Consider the following 17,228-nt stretch of genomic DNA (forward strand, 5'->3'; position numbering starts at 1 on the left):
CTGTAGTTTCATTTTCGAATTCCATTAGATTAATATACAATCATTGTTATTATATGCAAGTGACCTCCCTTGGATGTAGCCTCATTGTCGAATACCATTAGATTAATATGCAATCAATGTAATATTATGCCAGTGAACTCTCTTTTATGTGGCTTCATAGCTGGATATTTGTACTAGCATAATACCCAGCGTTGCCGGGGATTGTATAAGAAAGGTGGATATATGTACTAGCAAAATACCCGAGAATACCTGGGATCGGATCAGATGGGTGGATATTCGTGCTAACAGAATACCCCATATAGGAAGATGGTGCGATTATGTCGTAAAATCATGAAAAATTATTGTCTAGATTAGTAATATATCCAAGAATTATGAAAAATGATGAAATGCGAGTTATTTGTTGGTGTGTTTATAATGAAATAACACGCCAGATAATGTCACAAAGTAATTATTTTAGCAAAAGGAAAGGATATTATGTGAGTTAAATTATGATAAACGATTGTAAAAATTAGTAACATATCCAAGAATTATGAAAAGTGATTAAATGTAAGTTATTGGATTGGTGTTTTTATAATGAAATGAACAGCCCAGATATAGTCTTAAAGTTAATATTTTATTAAGAGGGGGTCGATTATGTGGGTTACATCATTAAAAATGATTGTAGAAATTAGTAACATATCCAAGAAAAGTGAAAAAGTATGAAATGTGAGTTATGTGATTGGTGTGTTTGTAATTAAATTACCAGCACAGACAATGTCTCAAATGTATTAATTTAGTAAGAGGAAGGGGATTATGTGGGTTAACTCATGAAACATGATTGTCGAAATTAGTAACATATCCAAGAATTATGAAAAATTATGAAATGTTAGTTATTTGATGTGCATATTTGTAATGAAATAGACACCCTAGACAATGGTTGCATGGTTGTTATTTTAATAAGAGAGGGGCGATTATGTGTGTTAAATCATCGAAAATGATTGTCGAAATTAGTAACATATCCAAGAATTATGAAAAATGATAAAATGTGAGTTATTGTATTGGTGTGTTTATCATGAAATAACGAGTATCAATGTCTCAATGTCTTTTTATTTTAGCAAGAGGAGAGGATATTATGTGGGTTAAATCATGAAAAACGATTAGAAAAGTACACAATTATTGTCATAATATGCGAGTGATCTCCCTTGGGTTTAGCTTCATTGTCGAATACCATTAGATTAATGTACAATTATTGTTATACTATTTAAGTGATCTCCCTTGGGTGTAGCTTCATTGTAGAATACCATTAGATTAATATAAAATCATTGTTATATTATATAAGTGACCTCCCTTGGGTGTAGCTTCATTGTCGAATACCATTAGAATAATATACAATCATTGCTTTATTATTTAAGTGACTTCCCTTTTATGTAGCTCATTGTCAAATACCATTAGAATAATATACAATCATTGTTATAATATGCAAGTGATCTCCCTTGGATGTAGCTTTGTTGTCGAATACATTAGAATAATATGCAATCATTACTATAATATGCAAGTGACCTCTCTTGGATGTAACTTCATTGTCGAATATCATTACATAAATATACATTGTTATAATATGCAAGTGAGCTCCCCTGAATGTTACTTCATTGTCCCCTACCAGTAGATTATGCAAGTGACCTCCCTCGGATGTAGTTTTATTGTCGAATACCATTAGAATAATATACAATCATTGTTATAATATGCAAGTGACCTCCCTTGGATGTAGCTTTATTGTCGAATACCATTAGATTAATATGCAATCATTGTAATATTATGCCAGTGAACTCTCTTTTATGTGGCTTCATAGCTGGATATTTGTACTAGCAGAATACCAAGCGTTGCCGGTGATTGGAGAAGACAGGTTGATCTATGTACTAGCAAAATATCCAACATTGCCTGGGATTGGATGAGATAGGTGGGTTGTTTCCTATGAGAATACCTGGGATTGGATAAGATAGGTGGATATTTGTGATAACAGAATACCCTATAAAGGAAGATGAGGCGATTATGTCGTAAAATCATTAAAAATTATTGTCCAAATAAGAAACATATCCAAGAATTATGAAAAATGATGAACTGTGAGTTATTTGATCGGTGTGTTTGTAATGAAATAAACAGCCCCGATATTGTCCGAAAGTTAGTATTTTAGTAATGAAAAAAAAAAAAAAAAAACCCCAACCAGACAATGTCTCAAAGTTATTATTTTAGTAAGAGGAAGGGGATTATGTGGGTTAAATCATGAAAAAATGCTTGTTAGCAACATATCCAAGAAATATGAAAAGTGATTAAATGTAAGCTATATGTGTTTATAATGAAATAAACAGCCCATATATAGTCTGAAAGTTATTATTTTAGTAAGAAGGGGCTAATTATGTGGGTTACATGATAAAAATTAGTAACATATCCAAGAATTATTAAAAATGAGTAAATTTGAGTTATTTGTTTGGTGTGTTCTTAATAAAATAGAAAGCCAAGATGAAGTATTAAAGTTATAATTTTAGTAAGAACGGGGCTATAATTAGTGTTAAATCAAGAAAAATGATTATTGAAATTAGTAAAATATCCAAGAATTATGAAAAATGATGACATGTGAGTAATTTTATTAGTGTGTTTGTAATTAAGTAGACAGCCCAGACAATTTCTCAAATGTATTGTTTTAGTAAGAGGTGGGCTATAATGTTGGGTAACTCATGAAACATGATTGTCGAAATAAGTAACATATCCAAGAATTATGAAAAGTTATGAAATGCAAGTTATTTTATTTCTGTTTTTATAATGGAATAAACAGCCGAGAAAAAGGCTCAGAGTTATTTCTTTAGAAGGACGGGGTAAATTATGTGGGGTTAATCAGGAAAAATGACTGTTGAAATTAGTAACATATCCAGGAATTATGAAAAATGATGAAATGTGAGTTATTTGATTGGTGTGTTTGTAATAAAATAACTAGCCAAATAATATCTCAAAGTTATTATTTTAGTAAGAGGAAAAGGGATTATGTGAGTTAAATCATTAAAAATGATTGTCAAAATTAGTAACATATCCAAGGATTATGAAATATGATAAAATGTGAGGTATTTGATTAATGTGTTTGTAATGAAATAACCAGTCAGACAATCTCACAAAGTAATTATTTTAGCAAAAGGAAATGATATTATGTGGGTTAAATTACAAAAAACGATTGTCAAAATTAGTAACATATCCAAGAATTATGAAATGTGATTAAATGTAAGTTATTAGATTGATGTGTTTATAATGAAATGAATAGCCCAGATATAGTCTTAAAGTTAATATTTTAGTAAGAGTGGGTCGATTATGTGGGTTACATAATTAAAAATGATTGCTGAAATTAGTAACATATCCAAGAATTATAAAAATTATAAAATGTGAGTTATTTGATTGATGTGTTTATAATGAAAAAAACCAGCAAGACAATGTATCAAAGTTATTGTTTAGCAAGAGGAGAGGGGATTATATGGGTTAAATAAAATAAATCGATTGTCAAAATTAGTAATATATCTAAGAATTATGAAAAATGATAAAATATGAGTTATTTGATTGGTGTGTTTATCATGAAATAACCAGAGACAATGTCTCAAAGTTATTATTTTAGCAAGAGAGGGGATTATGTGGGTGAAATCATGGAAAACGATTGTCAAAATTAGTATCATATCAAAGAATTATGAAAAGTTATTAAATGTAAGTTATTTGATTGGTGTGATGAATTGATTGATGAAATAAACAGCCCAGATATTGTCTGAAAGTTAGTATTTTAGTAAGAGGGGGTCGATTATGCAGGTTAAATCTTAAACAATGATTGTCGAAATTAGTAACATATCCAAGAATTATGAAAAATGATTAAATATGAGTTATTTGATTGGTGTGTTCGTAATGAAATAGACAGGCTAGAAAATGTATCAAAGTTGTTATTTTTGTAAGAGGAACGGGATCATGTCAGTTAATGAGGGGGTGATTATTTAGGTTACTTTATTAAAAATAATTCTCGAAATTAGTAACATATCCAAGAATTATGAAAAATGGTAAAATGTGAGTAACTTGATAGGTGTGTTTGTAATGAAAAAAAAAAACAGCCATACAATGTCTGAAAGTTATTATTTTAGTAATAGGAGATGGCGAGAATGTGGATTAACTCTTGAAAAATTATTGTTGAAATTAGTAACATATCCAAGAATTATGAAAAATGAAGTTTTTGTTATTTGATTGGTGTGTTTATAATGAAATAAACAGCCCAGTCAATGTAGCAAATTTATGATTTTAATAAGAATTGGGCGATTATATGTGCGCACTCATTAAATTTGATTGTCGAAATTTATAACATATCCAAGAATTATGAAAAATAATGAAATGTGAGGTATTTTATTGATGTGTTTGTAATGAAATAAACAGCTTAGAAATGTCTCAAAGGTATTATTTTAGTAAGAGGAGAGGGATTATGTGATTGAACTCAGAAAAAATGACGTTTGAAATTAGCAACATATCCAAAAATTATGAAAAATGATGAAATGTGGGTTATTTGATTGGTATATTCATAATGAAGTAGACATACCAGACAATTTATGACAGTTATTATTTTAGCAAGAGGTGGTGATTAGTTGGGTTACTTCATTAAAAATAATCGTCAAAATTAGTAACATATCCAAGAATTATGAAAAATGATATAATGTGAGTTACTTTGTTGGTGGGTTTGTAATGAAATAAGCAGCCATACAATGTCTAAAAGTTATTATTTTAGTGATAGAAGGGGGCGATAATGTGGATTTACTCATGAAAAATGATAGCAGAAATTAGTAACATACCATAGCCTATGTATCAATGTTTTTATTTTAGTAAGAGTGGAGGCGATAATGTAAGTTAAATCATGTGACATGGTTGTTGAAATTAGTAACATATCAAAAAATTATGAAAAATGATTAAATGTGAGTTATTTGGATGATGTGTTTGTAATGAAAAACCAGCCAAGACAATGTCTTAAAGTTATTATTTTAGACAGGTGAGCGATAATGTGGGTTAAATTGTGGAAATGTGTAACAATCCAAGAATTATGGGATTCAACGAGATACGTCAACATATATACTTACAGATTACCAGGAGTCACCCTGGATTCAATGAGATACATGCAAATGTATGCAAGCAGAATACATGGTAACCTCGGATGTAATGAGATAGATGCAAATATATACTAGCAGAATACTTGGCGTTGCCTTGGATTGAATTATATTGATTGAAATATATACTAACAGAATACCTTGCGTCGCCCAGGATTTCATGAGATTGATTGAGATATATACTAGCAAAAAACCCAGCGTTACCTGGGATTGAATGAAATAGGTGACAATATATATTATCAAAATACCTGGCATCGCTTGGGATTTGATGAGATAAATGTGTTGCATATTACCTGTCCTTGCATATACATGCTGTAAATTACCTACCCTAGGTAAGATACAATTATTTCATATGTGTAATACCCGTCTTATGTAGGTAAAATATTCTTTTGCTCGAAATAGCAAATGATACATAAACATACAAAATTCCTCTCTCATAAGAATAATAAATATATTACAAAACCAAATTCAATTTTTTCACTATTTATACGGTCCCGAGCAACGCCGGGTAGCCCCGCTAGTTTTTTTTATACAAGGAAGTATTGTCTGTAGAGGCTACTATGAGTAATGCAACAGGTTATGGTAGTCGAACAAACTAGATGGTTGCGTTTATTTAAGTATTGTTTCTGGTGGTGCTCCAACATGGAGGGAAAGCGCATTGTCAAACGACAAATGATTTTCATGCACAAAACCAACAAAAACATATCCTTTCATTAACCTAAATAAAATAAAAACCCTGTTTGCTTCTTCCATGCTAACCAGAAAAACAGTTACTGTTATGATTAGGTACTGAATTTCTGTTTCAATTACGCCTTCACACAAGCAAAAAGTGTTCCCTATAATTCACATAAGAAAATCAAACATCTAAAATTTTTACAGTAGCTTTTAATTATTAAATTTAAAAAGTCCTTTTCATGGTAAGAATGACTTTTTTAAAAATATTATTTGGAAAGCCATTTTTGACATGATTAGGAGAAAAAGACTTTTTAAAAACTATTCTATACTTTCACCTAACAATTTAATAAGCAAAAGATACCTTAAAAATTCAATTTTTTGCTTTTTACAAATATTCATTTTTTTATAAAGTGTTATTCACTTCATAATGAAAAACTATTTCACAAATTTCTCCATGATTTCATGTTATCTGAGATAAATATAATCAAAAATAATCTTTTTGCGTTGTCATGATGTAGCTTTTTTTTTTTTTTTTTTTTTTACACAGTGATCACCACTTATCAAGGCCCGGAAGCCACTCAGGGATAAGGGTTATTGCAAGTACATTACGTTAGTGAGGAGATTTGATGAAGTGTTTACTTAAGGGGGCGGTTCATTAGGAATTTGTTAACATTAGACTTGAAGACATCCAAGTTGTAGTCCGGAGGGAAGCAGGCAGACGGAACAGAGTTCCACAGGCGTGCAGTTCTAAGAAAGAAGCTTTGTTCATGAAATCCGCGTTTTGATTTAGGCACAGATATAGAGTGGGGGAAATTTTTCACAGTGGATTCAGCTAGACGGGTGTTTTTCGTGAAAGATTGGCGAGGGGGGACCAGGGATTGGAGTTCAGACGAGCACCTGCCATGAAAATAACGATAAAACAAGGACAGGCTCGCAACGTCTCTTCTGTGGGAGAGGGGTTGCAGGGTAGAGAAAAGGGCATCCCCCACTAAACCACGAAGTCTATTTTGTACTCTGTCAAGGCATGATAGGCTGTTTTTGGCAGCTCCTGCCCAGATATGGCAACAGTATTCCATCCTTGGACGTACTTGGCTTTTATATAGATAGATAATTGCATCAGTAGTGAGATATCTTCTGGAGCGGTAGAAGGATCCCACCATCTTTCCAGCGACCTTGGCAACAGACTTGATGTACGTGTTCCATTTCAGATCAGGAGTAAAGGTCAAACCCAGAAGCTTGTCAAAACACGGGGCCTCACCCAGACGAGAGCCATCCATCACAATTGATGCCAGCTGGGGATCAGAGCGTTGATGATGTAAGGATAGGAGTTTGGTTTTGGATGCATTAAAGGTAATTAGCCACATCTTCCCCCACTGAACCACGCGCTCGAGATCAGAGGAGAGAGAATCAGAGAGAACTTCATCATTTACAGCCTTTGATGTGTTGCCGTAGATGGTCGTGTCATCAGCATAGATGTCAACGAATGATTTAAGTATGTGTTTAGGGAGGTCATTGAAGTATGTGTTTAGGGAGGTCATTGATGTAGATCAGGAAGAGAGTTGGGCCCAGGATTGACCCCTGAGGGACTCCAGCATTTATATTGCAGGCCTCCGATTTTTGTCCATCTACCACTACTCTTATGAGCCTATTGGAGAGAAATGATTTAATGATTGAGAAAACATTTCCAGTTATACCGTAGCTGGAAATCTTGTGAAGTAGACCCTTATGCCATACTTTGTCGAAGGCCTTTGATATGTCAAGAGCAATTGCCCTAGAAAGGAAGCCTTTGTCAAGAGATTCACTAATCCTGTGGGATATAACCGTCAGCACATCTGCGGTAGATCTTGCAGAGCGGAAACCATATTGTGTGTCACTAAGAAGGTTATTCCTGCTGAGGTGGTTGACTATTTCTCTATTTAATATTGATTCCAGCAACTTACTCATAACACAGAGAAGACTTATTGGTCTGTACTGAGAGGGAGATGACTTATCACCTGAATTCTTAAATACAGGGCAAACTGATGAGGTCTTCCAGGGGGTCGGAAAGCACTTCTCCTTAAGGCAGCGCTTAAATAGTTTCGTAAGTATGGGAGCAAGTTCTGGTTGAAGCTTTTTTAACACTATAATTGGGATGCCGTCAGGGCCAGTTGCTTTACTGGAATCTAGGTTTTTTATTAGCTTGGCGACCTCATGCACGGATATTTGTATGTTACCTAGCTTGTTCTGTGTTATAGGAGGAAATATGGGGAGTTGATGGCCTTCGTCGCATAGGGTAGAATTAGCTGCAAAGTTCTTTGCAAATAGTTTGGCCTTGTCTGACGCTGACGAGATGACCTCTGGTCCATTGATAATGGTTGGGATAGAACGCACACTTCTGTTCAGGATCCTATTTGTTATTTGCCAAAACTGGTGTGAACCAAGCCGCTGATCAGCTACCTTGGATTTAACAGACTGGGCATATAGCTCTCTTGCATTTTTTATTACTCTTTTACAGTGGTTGCTGGCAGTCCTGAAAGCAGCTTTAGTCTCAGTGCATATATTACGTTGGTAGCTATGGAAAAAGTGATTTCTGTGCGCGATAGCAGCAGCACATTCTGGGGAGAATAACAGCAGAATTTCACCAGAAGTGAAATTCAGGACCTAATTGTCACTATAACTAAAAAACACTCACACTTAGCATTAAATTAATTGTTTGAAATAAAAAAATGAATAAAAACTGGTGCAAGTCTGTAACTTCAATACTTCCATGACAAAACAGAAATACCAAAATAAAGAAAAATCTTTATAGTCTATGTACTTGTGATTGAAAGAAAATATCAAACACCAAAAATCATATAAACTGATCAATTAGTTTCACCTTTATAAAAATGAAAATCAAATTTTATGGTTAAATAATGATCATTGATCTCTCAATGTTATTTTGCAGGACAAGGAAGATAATTCCAAATAATTCAAACTTTTCTGAGATTTTAGAAAGCCATTCATTCAGGGGGAGAGATTGGAAAAACTTCAATTTGTTTCATTCAATTCAATATATTTGGCAAAAAATAAAACAAATATGTAGGCAAAGAGGGTACACTAGTCCAAATTCATCTTGAATTGCTGTTGACGCATTTATTACCTGTCTTAGAAATCGATTGCAAGGTTCAGGGATCTTAATTCAGAAAGTGGCTCTCCTCCAGTTCAATTGAAATCGGCAGCAAAATAGCTTCTTGTAATGTCCATGTACGCATGTTTCTGGTGCAGAAGTGAATGATAGGTCCCAAGGTATATCATAATGATGATTGTATGTTAAAATGAGATCACTGCATAATAATTGTCGGCATTCGAAGAAGAAAATGTTTTTTGCTTGAATACAATGTTCAGATGGTTTGTCTAATGAGTTGATCAGAATATTTTATCTCATTCATCTCTTTCAGAAGCGCAATATCATTACCAAAGGTAACAGCTGAATTAGAGGGAGAACCTACTGCAATATAGCCGCATTTATCAACATTAAAGTACAAGTCCTATTCAATGTACCATTTTCAGGCATGTTGAATGCGAGACTTGAGAGAATTTCACTTCTACAGGCTACTAATTTGATGTCATCTACAAGTAGGAGCATGCTTGCACCAGTCACTTCCAGCATGTTGTTGATATAAAGTAGAAAGAGAATAGAAGCCAGCATGGAACACCACTGCAAGCATCCAGCTCAGAAAATGAACTACTATTTATCTGAACCTTGTATATATGATCACTACCCACTTTATAACCAATTGATGAAAACAATACGTGCTGAGTTAATGTAAAAGTGGTGATTGACAGTCGAAAAAAAAACAATGTCAGCAGTTTCTCCATTGTTCTTTATATTCATAACATAGGACAAATTGTGGCCAACCACTAATCAGCAGAAACAACTCTAGTAGTCAGTAAAAGGTTGCTACAGGTTCAGATAGTTCAGGTGCAACAGCCTATAAAATTGCTGGATGTAGTCCGTCTGTAATTGTCCTTTATTCACATCCAAAGACAAAAGGTAATTCTTTGACCTCATCCTAACTGATGGTGATTGGCTGTATTTATACTATGATATGTAATGTTGCAGATTCTCTGCCATCGTCATCATTGAAAATATCAGCAAAGAGAAATGCATGTTGATTTTATTGCTCAATTTTTTCACATTTGGAATAATGTAGAGTTAATATTTGGTTGTTCAATATTTTATTTCTTTGAACATAAGTGTAAAAACACTTCAGCTTATGACTGGCATCAAGAGCAAGCTGTCTCTCAAAATTTTGTCAACTTATGCTGAACAACAATATGATAACATTATTTTCTGTAGACCCCCAAAGGTGCCTCAGACATTGTTTCTGCAGTGTTTCTCAATTTTCATTCATAAAGAATCTTTCTATATTTATAATTCATAGTTTGTGCTTTATTATGTTTCATTATGCTTTATTATGTTTCATTATACTTTATTAGGCTTCATTATGCTTTATTATGGCGCTTTCAGAGATACAGACAAATCCAGAAAGTATAACAGAAATTTCTTTATTCCTGCCCACATTTTTTCAACAGTCTGATACACAGTGAGGCTATGCCAATCTAATTCATTGGAAGCCACTTTAATTAGATCATGATTCATAAAAGCCAATTTTCCTCTCTGCTTATTTGAAACAGGTGGTACAAATGGGGTACGCAAAAGCTCAAAAGTGCATAATCATTCTTGCCAAGTGGAGGCAAAATTTGTAGAGAAGAAACTGAACTAGGTTGACAGGTGAACACAAGATGAAGCAGTACTGACTTTGGCCAATCCTGATTTTGCAGATTTTGTAACATGCTGGTATAGAAAACATTGCTTGATCATATTTAAAAGTGAGTTATCAAATGTGTCATTAGAAGTGCACAGATTTGACTCCCAGTCAATAGTCGGGCCATTAAAATCTTCCAGTCACTCTGGCATTTGGAGACAGTTTTAATAGCGTTAGTGAGATTTTGGTTATTGCATTTATAGAACTTTTCTGTCTGTTGATGTTTATATTGCAAAGAACATCAAATTTATCAAGTAGGTTCACATTTGGAGGAAGTTGGAGTTGAGACTGCTTCTTTCATACACCATAACTGCCTTTGCTTTGGCATCTTTCACAGTGAAATGAAGTGAAATCTTGCAGGTGAATCTGTTTCTTTGGCCAAGTTTCAGTTATTACAACCAGGTCTGCATTCTCATCTATGATAAATATTCAAGATAATCCAATTTGGAGCAGATAGAGCAAATGTTTGTTAAAATAATTTTGAGGGTGTGACTAGGGAACAATGATTTGTACTTCAGGCTTTCTTCAAGGGGAAGTTCGTCTGATTTTGGTTTACATTTTTTTTTTTACTCATGTTCACCCCTTACAAAGCATATCGTTACTTGGATGTCAGGGGCTACTATTTGGAGCCATGTCTAGGAAAGATATTTGTTTATGTTACATTCAAATCTCTGCATATCAGTACAGCCAAGGAAGCAGGCAGCAGGAAAGGAATTCCAAAGTCTAGCTGTTTGAGGGGAGAAACTATTAGAATAGAAAGCTTTCTGGCATTTAGGGACATCAACAGTGAAGAGGTGAGATCTTATTGCTAAGCGGGTTTGTTGGGGATATGTATGTCGAAGGGGTACAAGTGAAACAAGTTCATCAGAACACATTCCATTAAAATATTTGTAAAACATGCACAGAGATGCAACATTGTGGCGATGAGAGAGAAGTTGGAGCTTAGTTGATAAAGTGGGACCGATTAGATTGACAACTCTTTTTTGGACTTTATCTAAGAGGGAGAGGCTAGTGGTAGATGCACCAGCCCAGATGTGGCAACAATACTCCATGCATGGGCAAATGGTAGCCTTGTAGAGGTACGGGATACTCTCACACCTGAGAGTATCCTTTGTTTCTGAGAGTATCTTTTTGTTTCTTCTTGGGAGAGGGAACAAGAAGTTATGAACTAGCACCCAATTCCTTTCTAACACCCCCCCCCCCAACATTAAAAGATCCCTCGAGAAGGGCCATTCTGACCTGCAAAACGTGCCTAGGCATCTCTGTCAGCATTCCCCGGTAAGGGCACCCCAGGCGATTAGCAATAAACTAACCCCTTCTCAGAAAAAAGGCAAAGCCTAGGAGGGTGGAACCTCCTAGAATTGCACAGAACTAACACCCCCACCGAAATCAAAAGGGATCAGATCATTACAGGAATGCTCTAATCTCTGCTGATTTTGGATGCCGAGGGCAGTTATCTAATTTAAAGTAGCAAATTAATTTTGTTCAGTAAAATAGTTTGTAGAGAAAGTGAAAACAAATTTTCGTAACGATTTCACACACTCACTGTTATTTGACCATATTTTGGAGCTTTTCCTACATGACAAATCTCATGATGACTTTTATAAAAAAATGATTAAATAATGTCTTAAATAGTTCAAAACAATCGGTTCATAATTTTTTAAGAGATCAATTTTTTCGTTAAAAATGCCCAGCTATTCTTCTAAGTTATTTAAATAAACGCAACGAACATAGCAACGCAAAAGCAAATGAATTTATTCAACACTGGCAAACTTGTTAATAATAAATTACAGTAGAAAAAGCATAAATTTGATCAGATTTAAATAAGACAGTAGAATTCGTAGAATACCCACATTTAACAGTATTCGTTAACGAGAGTATCGGGGAATAATTTATTTACTTACTTGTGACAGCCATTATTGCTATGAAACAAATACATGTGCACTGAATAAAAAAATATAAGTTTTGCAGCTTACATAAAAAAATGTAATAATTATTTATAGTAAAAATATAATAAAATTTTTCATTATAAAGACATGATATAATTTTTATGTTTATTTTTGATTTATGAAAAATATATACACATATCATTAACTGCGGTATCAGAAATGATTTAATTTCCTCTTCCGGTCTCTTTACACTCCGTCATCATGAAGTAAGGGTGCATCAATTATTTTATCCGCTTAAATCGTTTGATATTTTACATTTTATTTATTGATACTAATAATGAATGTATAATACGATAATGGTATTTTATTTTTTAACAACTTTTTCAGGATCGAAGTGTGTAGTTTCAGCGGATACAAAATTTATCCTGGCCATGGAAAACGAATGGTTAAGACTGATGGCAAGGTAAGGCACAATTATTACATGTAATCCTATACCAAATATTTTTTTCTAATAAAAGAGCATGAATATAAAGATATAATGTAATTAGCCTTTTTATTTTCACTAAGAAAATATTAATCTATTAAAAAAGAAAATGAAATTTTTGGTGCTAATGCAAAGAGTGATCCGCGCTATTTTTTTTAAATCGCATTTCAGCGTTTAGCTTTGTTTTTTTTTTTTATTGTAAGATTAAAGTACATAATAGGTACAAAACACCCTCCCCGTGTTAAGAATGGCTTTTTGAATAACGTTATTTCAGCACGGATCAGTAAGTGCATGAGTACCACATTTTTTACCACGTGCTGTCTAGTTTCTAATTTCAAAAATATTTTGTAACAAATTAAAAATATTGTAGCGTAAACGTAAAAGATAGGATTTGTTTTTATGACAAAGGACTAGAAAGGACGCCCGGCGTTGCCCTGTCTTATCCAGATTTCGTATAAATTCTGGGTACCCGAACGAATTCCCCCCCCCCACTCCCGTCGTAAAATTATCGTCGATTCGATAAATTATTAAAGTTTATTTAATGAGTTTTAACGCGAGTAATCACTTAAGTTCTATCAAATTCTTTTATACCTGAAAAAATAGCTTAATAAGGAAAGTTTCGCTGATGACCAAAAAGTGGGTATCACTTCAATAGATGTTGAAAAAAAATCGTAACTGAGAGTAGCTAACCTGAAGTGAGGTTGCGAAAAAAATACAATCTTCTTCGCACCTTTTCTTCTCAGGTCTTGTAACCACAGTAACATAAAATAAAGGAATGAAGTAACTTTTCACAAAGGAGGAAGGTTTTTATAACAATTACTTTACTCTATTAGTATAAATAACCACACTGGCATCCTCACCTCAGGTAAGCTATGTATTATTCACTACATAGGACGTTATAATTTAAAAGTGATCCCCCACAGGTTTGTATTAATATATACACATAGGTTCGAAAAAAACTTGTAAAAAAAAAAACCCAAATACATGTTATCAAAGGCAAAATGAGTTACTTTTCTACCTATCTGGATAAGTTTTTTTTTTTTTTTTTTTTTTTTTAAATGTAAAATGTTGGGTTGGTATTACTATACAGATTCGAAAAAGTTGTCAAACAATATAACAAATGTTATTAAAGGCAAGATAAGTTACTCTTCTACATATCTGGATGTTTGTAGTGTTTTTTATTTAATGTAACGTGCGCTGTTTTACGCACGGTCACTGCAGAGGGAGACAACGCCATTTTACTAAGAGATACGTCACGATCACTTTTTCATCTCATAATTTAGGACGCTACTTATAACGATGTAATAAAAATTACAATTCCTCTACAATTATCGAATTTTCATTTTTAATGTTAAAAACTAAATGTTGGTGTTAATATTATAAGCTTTGTTACAGTAAAAAAAGTCGCCACAGCTTTAAAGTTTTATCCTTGTTTTATAATTTCCTCTTCCAACTATCGTTGCATTTTTCTTTATTTCTGCTAAAAAAAAATCTGTACTCATGCAGAGTGATCCGTGCTGAAATATTATTTAAAGCCATTCTTAACATGGGGAGGGGGTGTTTTGTACCTATTCTGTACTTTAACCTTACAAGTGTATAAAAAAAACATCATAAAACGTGGAAATACGATTTAAAAAATAGCGCGGATGATCACTCTGCATTAGCACCAAAAAATCTTACCATAACATTTATTTGTTAATTTAAAAAAAAAAAAAAAAAACGTAGTCGTAAAAATTTCATTTCTTTTGTAATGTTTTCATTCTTATAGATTTTAAGATTAAAAACTATTTTTTTTTTTTTTTTTATAGAACCTCATCAATATTTAGTTTTGGTAAATTTTCTTTTAAATGGCGACTCTTAAAGGTTTTCGGCTATGCTGAATACGGAAATCGCATTGAAATTTTGCAGAAATAAGTAGTTATCGAGATATAAAAAGTTGGGTATTCCTTGGGCGTTGAGTTCCATGGCGACCAGCAGAAAAATTTAATGAGTAAATGTTTACTTTAACTACAACAGAACACCGACCAACAAAATTTGTTTTTTTTTATAGGTTTTCGGGGTCGCAAATTTACCGTTTGCATGGTATTAACCCCTGAATCCTCTCACTATTTTGTGCCAACTCATCGCCATTGTTTATGCTATTCTTACATGATGCGTTCGCGCATGGACGCGCGTAGTAAGGTGACTTGTCACATTGTGGAAGAATTTTTTAGCCAGGAAAGTTTTCAAAAACAAAATGTTTATTTTTCTGTGTGACGTAGTTTTTTATGCTTTTTTTTTTAATTGATCTAAAAAATTAAGTTTTCACGATCTATCTACAAAAGCATTTTTATTTTTCGGGGGGGGGGGGGTTCAATTATAAAACTAGTGCAATATTTAACAGGTGCTTCTGCAGTTTAATTTACCGTTTTTCCGTAAGTAACGCGCCGACATACACCGAGCAGAACTGTTTAATTTTTCACCAAAATTCTGTTTACGTTTTTTTTGGGGGGGGGGGTAGAGAGATGGAGTTATTCTGGTTGAGATGAAAAAATAATGGTAAATTTATACAAATACCGTGACAGCGAATTATTAATAATAACCCTAACCCTAACCCAGTTTTCAGATTCGTGTTCAGCACACCGAAACGTAACAGTCTGTTTTTACTAATTCGCTGTCACGGTGTTTGTATAATAATACCAAAATAATTCCTCTACAATTATTGTTGCATTTTTTTTTTTTTTTTTTTTTTTTTTTTTTTTTGTAATGTCGAAAAAAAACTGACATGAAAACAAAAACGATTCTTGCGTTAAGACTACATTTTGTATTATTAATGTAATTCGTCGCAGCTTTTTTCTTTTGATTTAATAAAAAATCGTTATTAGTAGTGTCCTAAATAAAATGAAAAAAATGAACGTATGTTAGTAAAATGGAGTTGTCTCCCTCTGAACAGTGACCTTGTGTAAAACAGCGCCGTAATACAAACACAAATATTTGCAAGTCTATAAATGGTCCACAAGTAATCTTTTACTGGAAAAAAAATTTATAATGTACGTAATGTCATATTCCAAAAATCACGTAAATTGATCAAGTAGTTTTTTTAAGAAAATCAAATATTATCAGACATTTTATCGAAGAAAAACTTCATTTTTTTTTTTTTTTTTTTTTTTTTTTTTTTTTTTTAAATGTCGAAATCTATTGGGAATGTTTGGAATATAAGATCAGCAAGGGACAGACAATCGACTTTCCACGCTATAGAAAAGAAAAAACTTGGAAAATTAATACATAAGTTTTTGAGGATGTTGGAAACGAAAATAACGTTTAAAATTTCAGCAAACGAGTGGTTTCCAAGATATGAAGAATTTTACATAAATTGAGCACCCACACGTTGACGCTCCTCCAACAAAAATTCGGCAAATGTGTATTTCAGCGGCGTAAATTCAAGTTTTACACTAGTGGTGACCATAAAGTGGGTAATCATACGTTAAATTATTATAGAAAAGTGATCCCCCACTTTTAAACTAACATGTCTTCATATCTTGGAAACTAACTACTCGTTTGCTGGAATTTTAAACGTTATTTTCGTTTTCAACATCCTCAAAAATTATGTATTAATTTTCCAAGTTTTTTTCTTTTTAAAAAAACTTATAAATGTCTATTTTCCAAGTTTTTTTTTTTTTCTATAGCGTGGAAAGTCGATTGCTCATCTTATATTCCAAACATTCCCAACAGGTGTCGCTAGCAGTGTATCAATCAAAAACAAGATGAAGTTTGTCTTCGATAAGATGTCTGATAATATTTGATTTTCTTAAAAAAAAAACTACTTGATCGATTTATTTGATTTTTGGAATATGGCATCTTCATGCAGTGACAAGTACGTACATTATAAAGATTTTTTTTTCAGATTTTATATTAAAAAAGATTACTTGTGGACCATTTATAGACTTGCACCAAATATTTGTACACGTGAAAAAAGTTATGAAAAATGTTTTCAAGGCGAGCTAACCAATTCAGCTAAATTTTGAAGTTCATTGTAAAAAACCCTTTAAAAGATAAATATTAGTTTTTTGGGTATATTTCAACGTCCTAATGTTACATGGGCTGTCCCCTTTTCATGTAAGTATAAAAATTAGGCACCGCCAAAAATGGCCGCAAAATCAAGTTGTTTTTTAAAACGAAATTACATTTCTTAAAATCCATTATTTCTGAGTAACTTTTTTTTTCCAGAAAGATAAAACCCTGAATTTTATCATATAGAAAACAGAAT

General features: G+C 32.9%; 2 protein-coding genes across 9 annotated transcripts in view; one reads left to right on the top strand and one right to left on the bottom strand.

The window, feature by feature from the left end:
• The window catches only part of LOC145276861 (centrosomal protein of 97 kDa-like), a 417,991-nt gene extending 405,349 nt beyond the window's left edge, over positions 1 to 12,642 (bottom strand). For 4 of the 8 annotated variants that reach the window (XM_080128256.1, XM_080128257.1, XM_080128259.1 and 1 more), the window contains exon 1: positions 12,514 to 12,641. In XM_080128256.1, coding sequence (XP_079984382.1) covers positions 12,514 to 12,526 — 13 coding nt within the window. In that variant the 5' untranslated portion in view covers positions 12,527 to 12,641. Of the gene's footprint in view, positions 1 to 12,513 lie in introns of all 8 variants that reach the window. The other 4 variants (XM_080128261.1, XM_080128260.1, XM_080128258.1 and 1 more) reach the window with 2 other exon arrangements.
• Positions 12,643 to 12,697: 55 nt separating this feature from the next.
• The window catches only part of LOC145276863 (large ribosomal subunit protein eL24-like), a 36,251-nt gene continuing 31,720 nt past the window's right edge, over positions 12,698 to 17,228 (top strand). The window contains exons 1-2 of the mRNA XM_080128262.1: positions 12,698 to 12,764; positions 12,886 to 12,961. Of these exons, the coding sequence (XP_079984388.1) occupies positions 12,760 to 12,764; positions 12,886 to 12,961 (81 nt within the window). The 5' untranslated portion in view covers positions 12,698 to 12,759. The remainder of the gene's footprint in view (positions 12,765 to 12,885; positions 12,962 to 17,228) is intronic.

Source organism: Euprymna scolopes, chromosome 5 (genome assembly GCF_053919585.1).
Source record: "Euprymna scolopes isolate OS-2025 chromosome 5, ASM5391958v1, whole genome shotgun sequence".
NCBI classification, from domain to species: Eukaryota; Metazoa; Mollusca; class Cephalopoda; order Sepiida; family Sepiolidae; genus Euprymna; species Euprymna scolopes.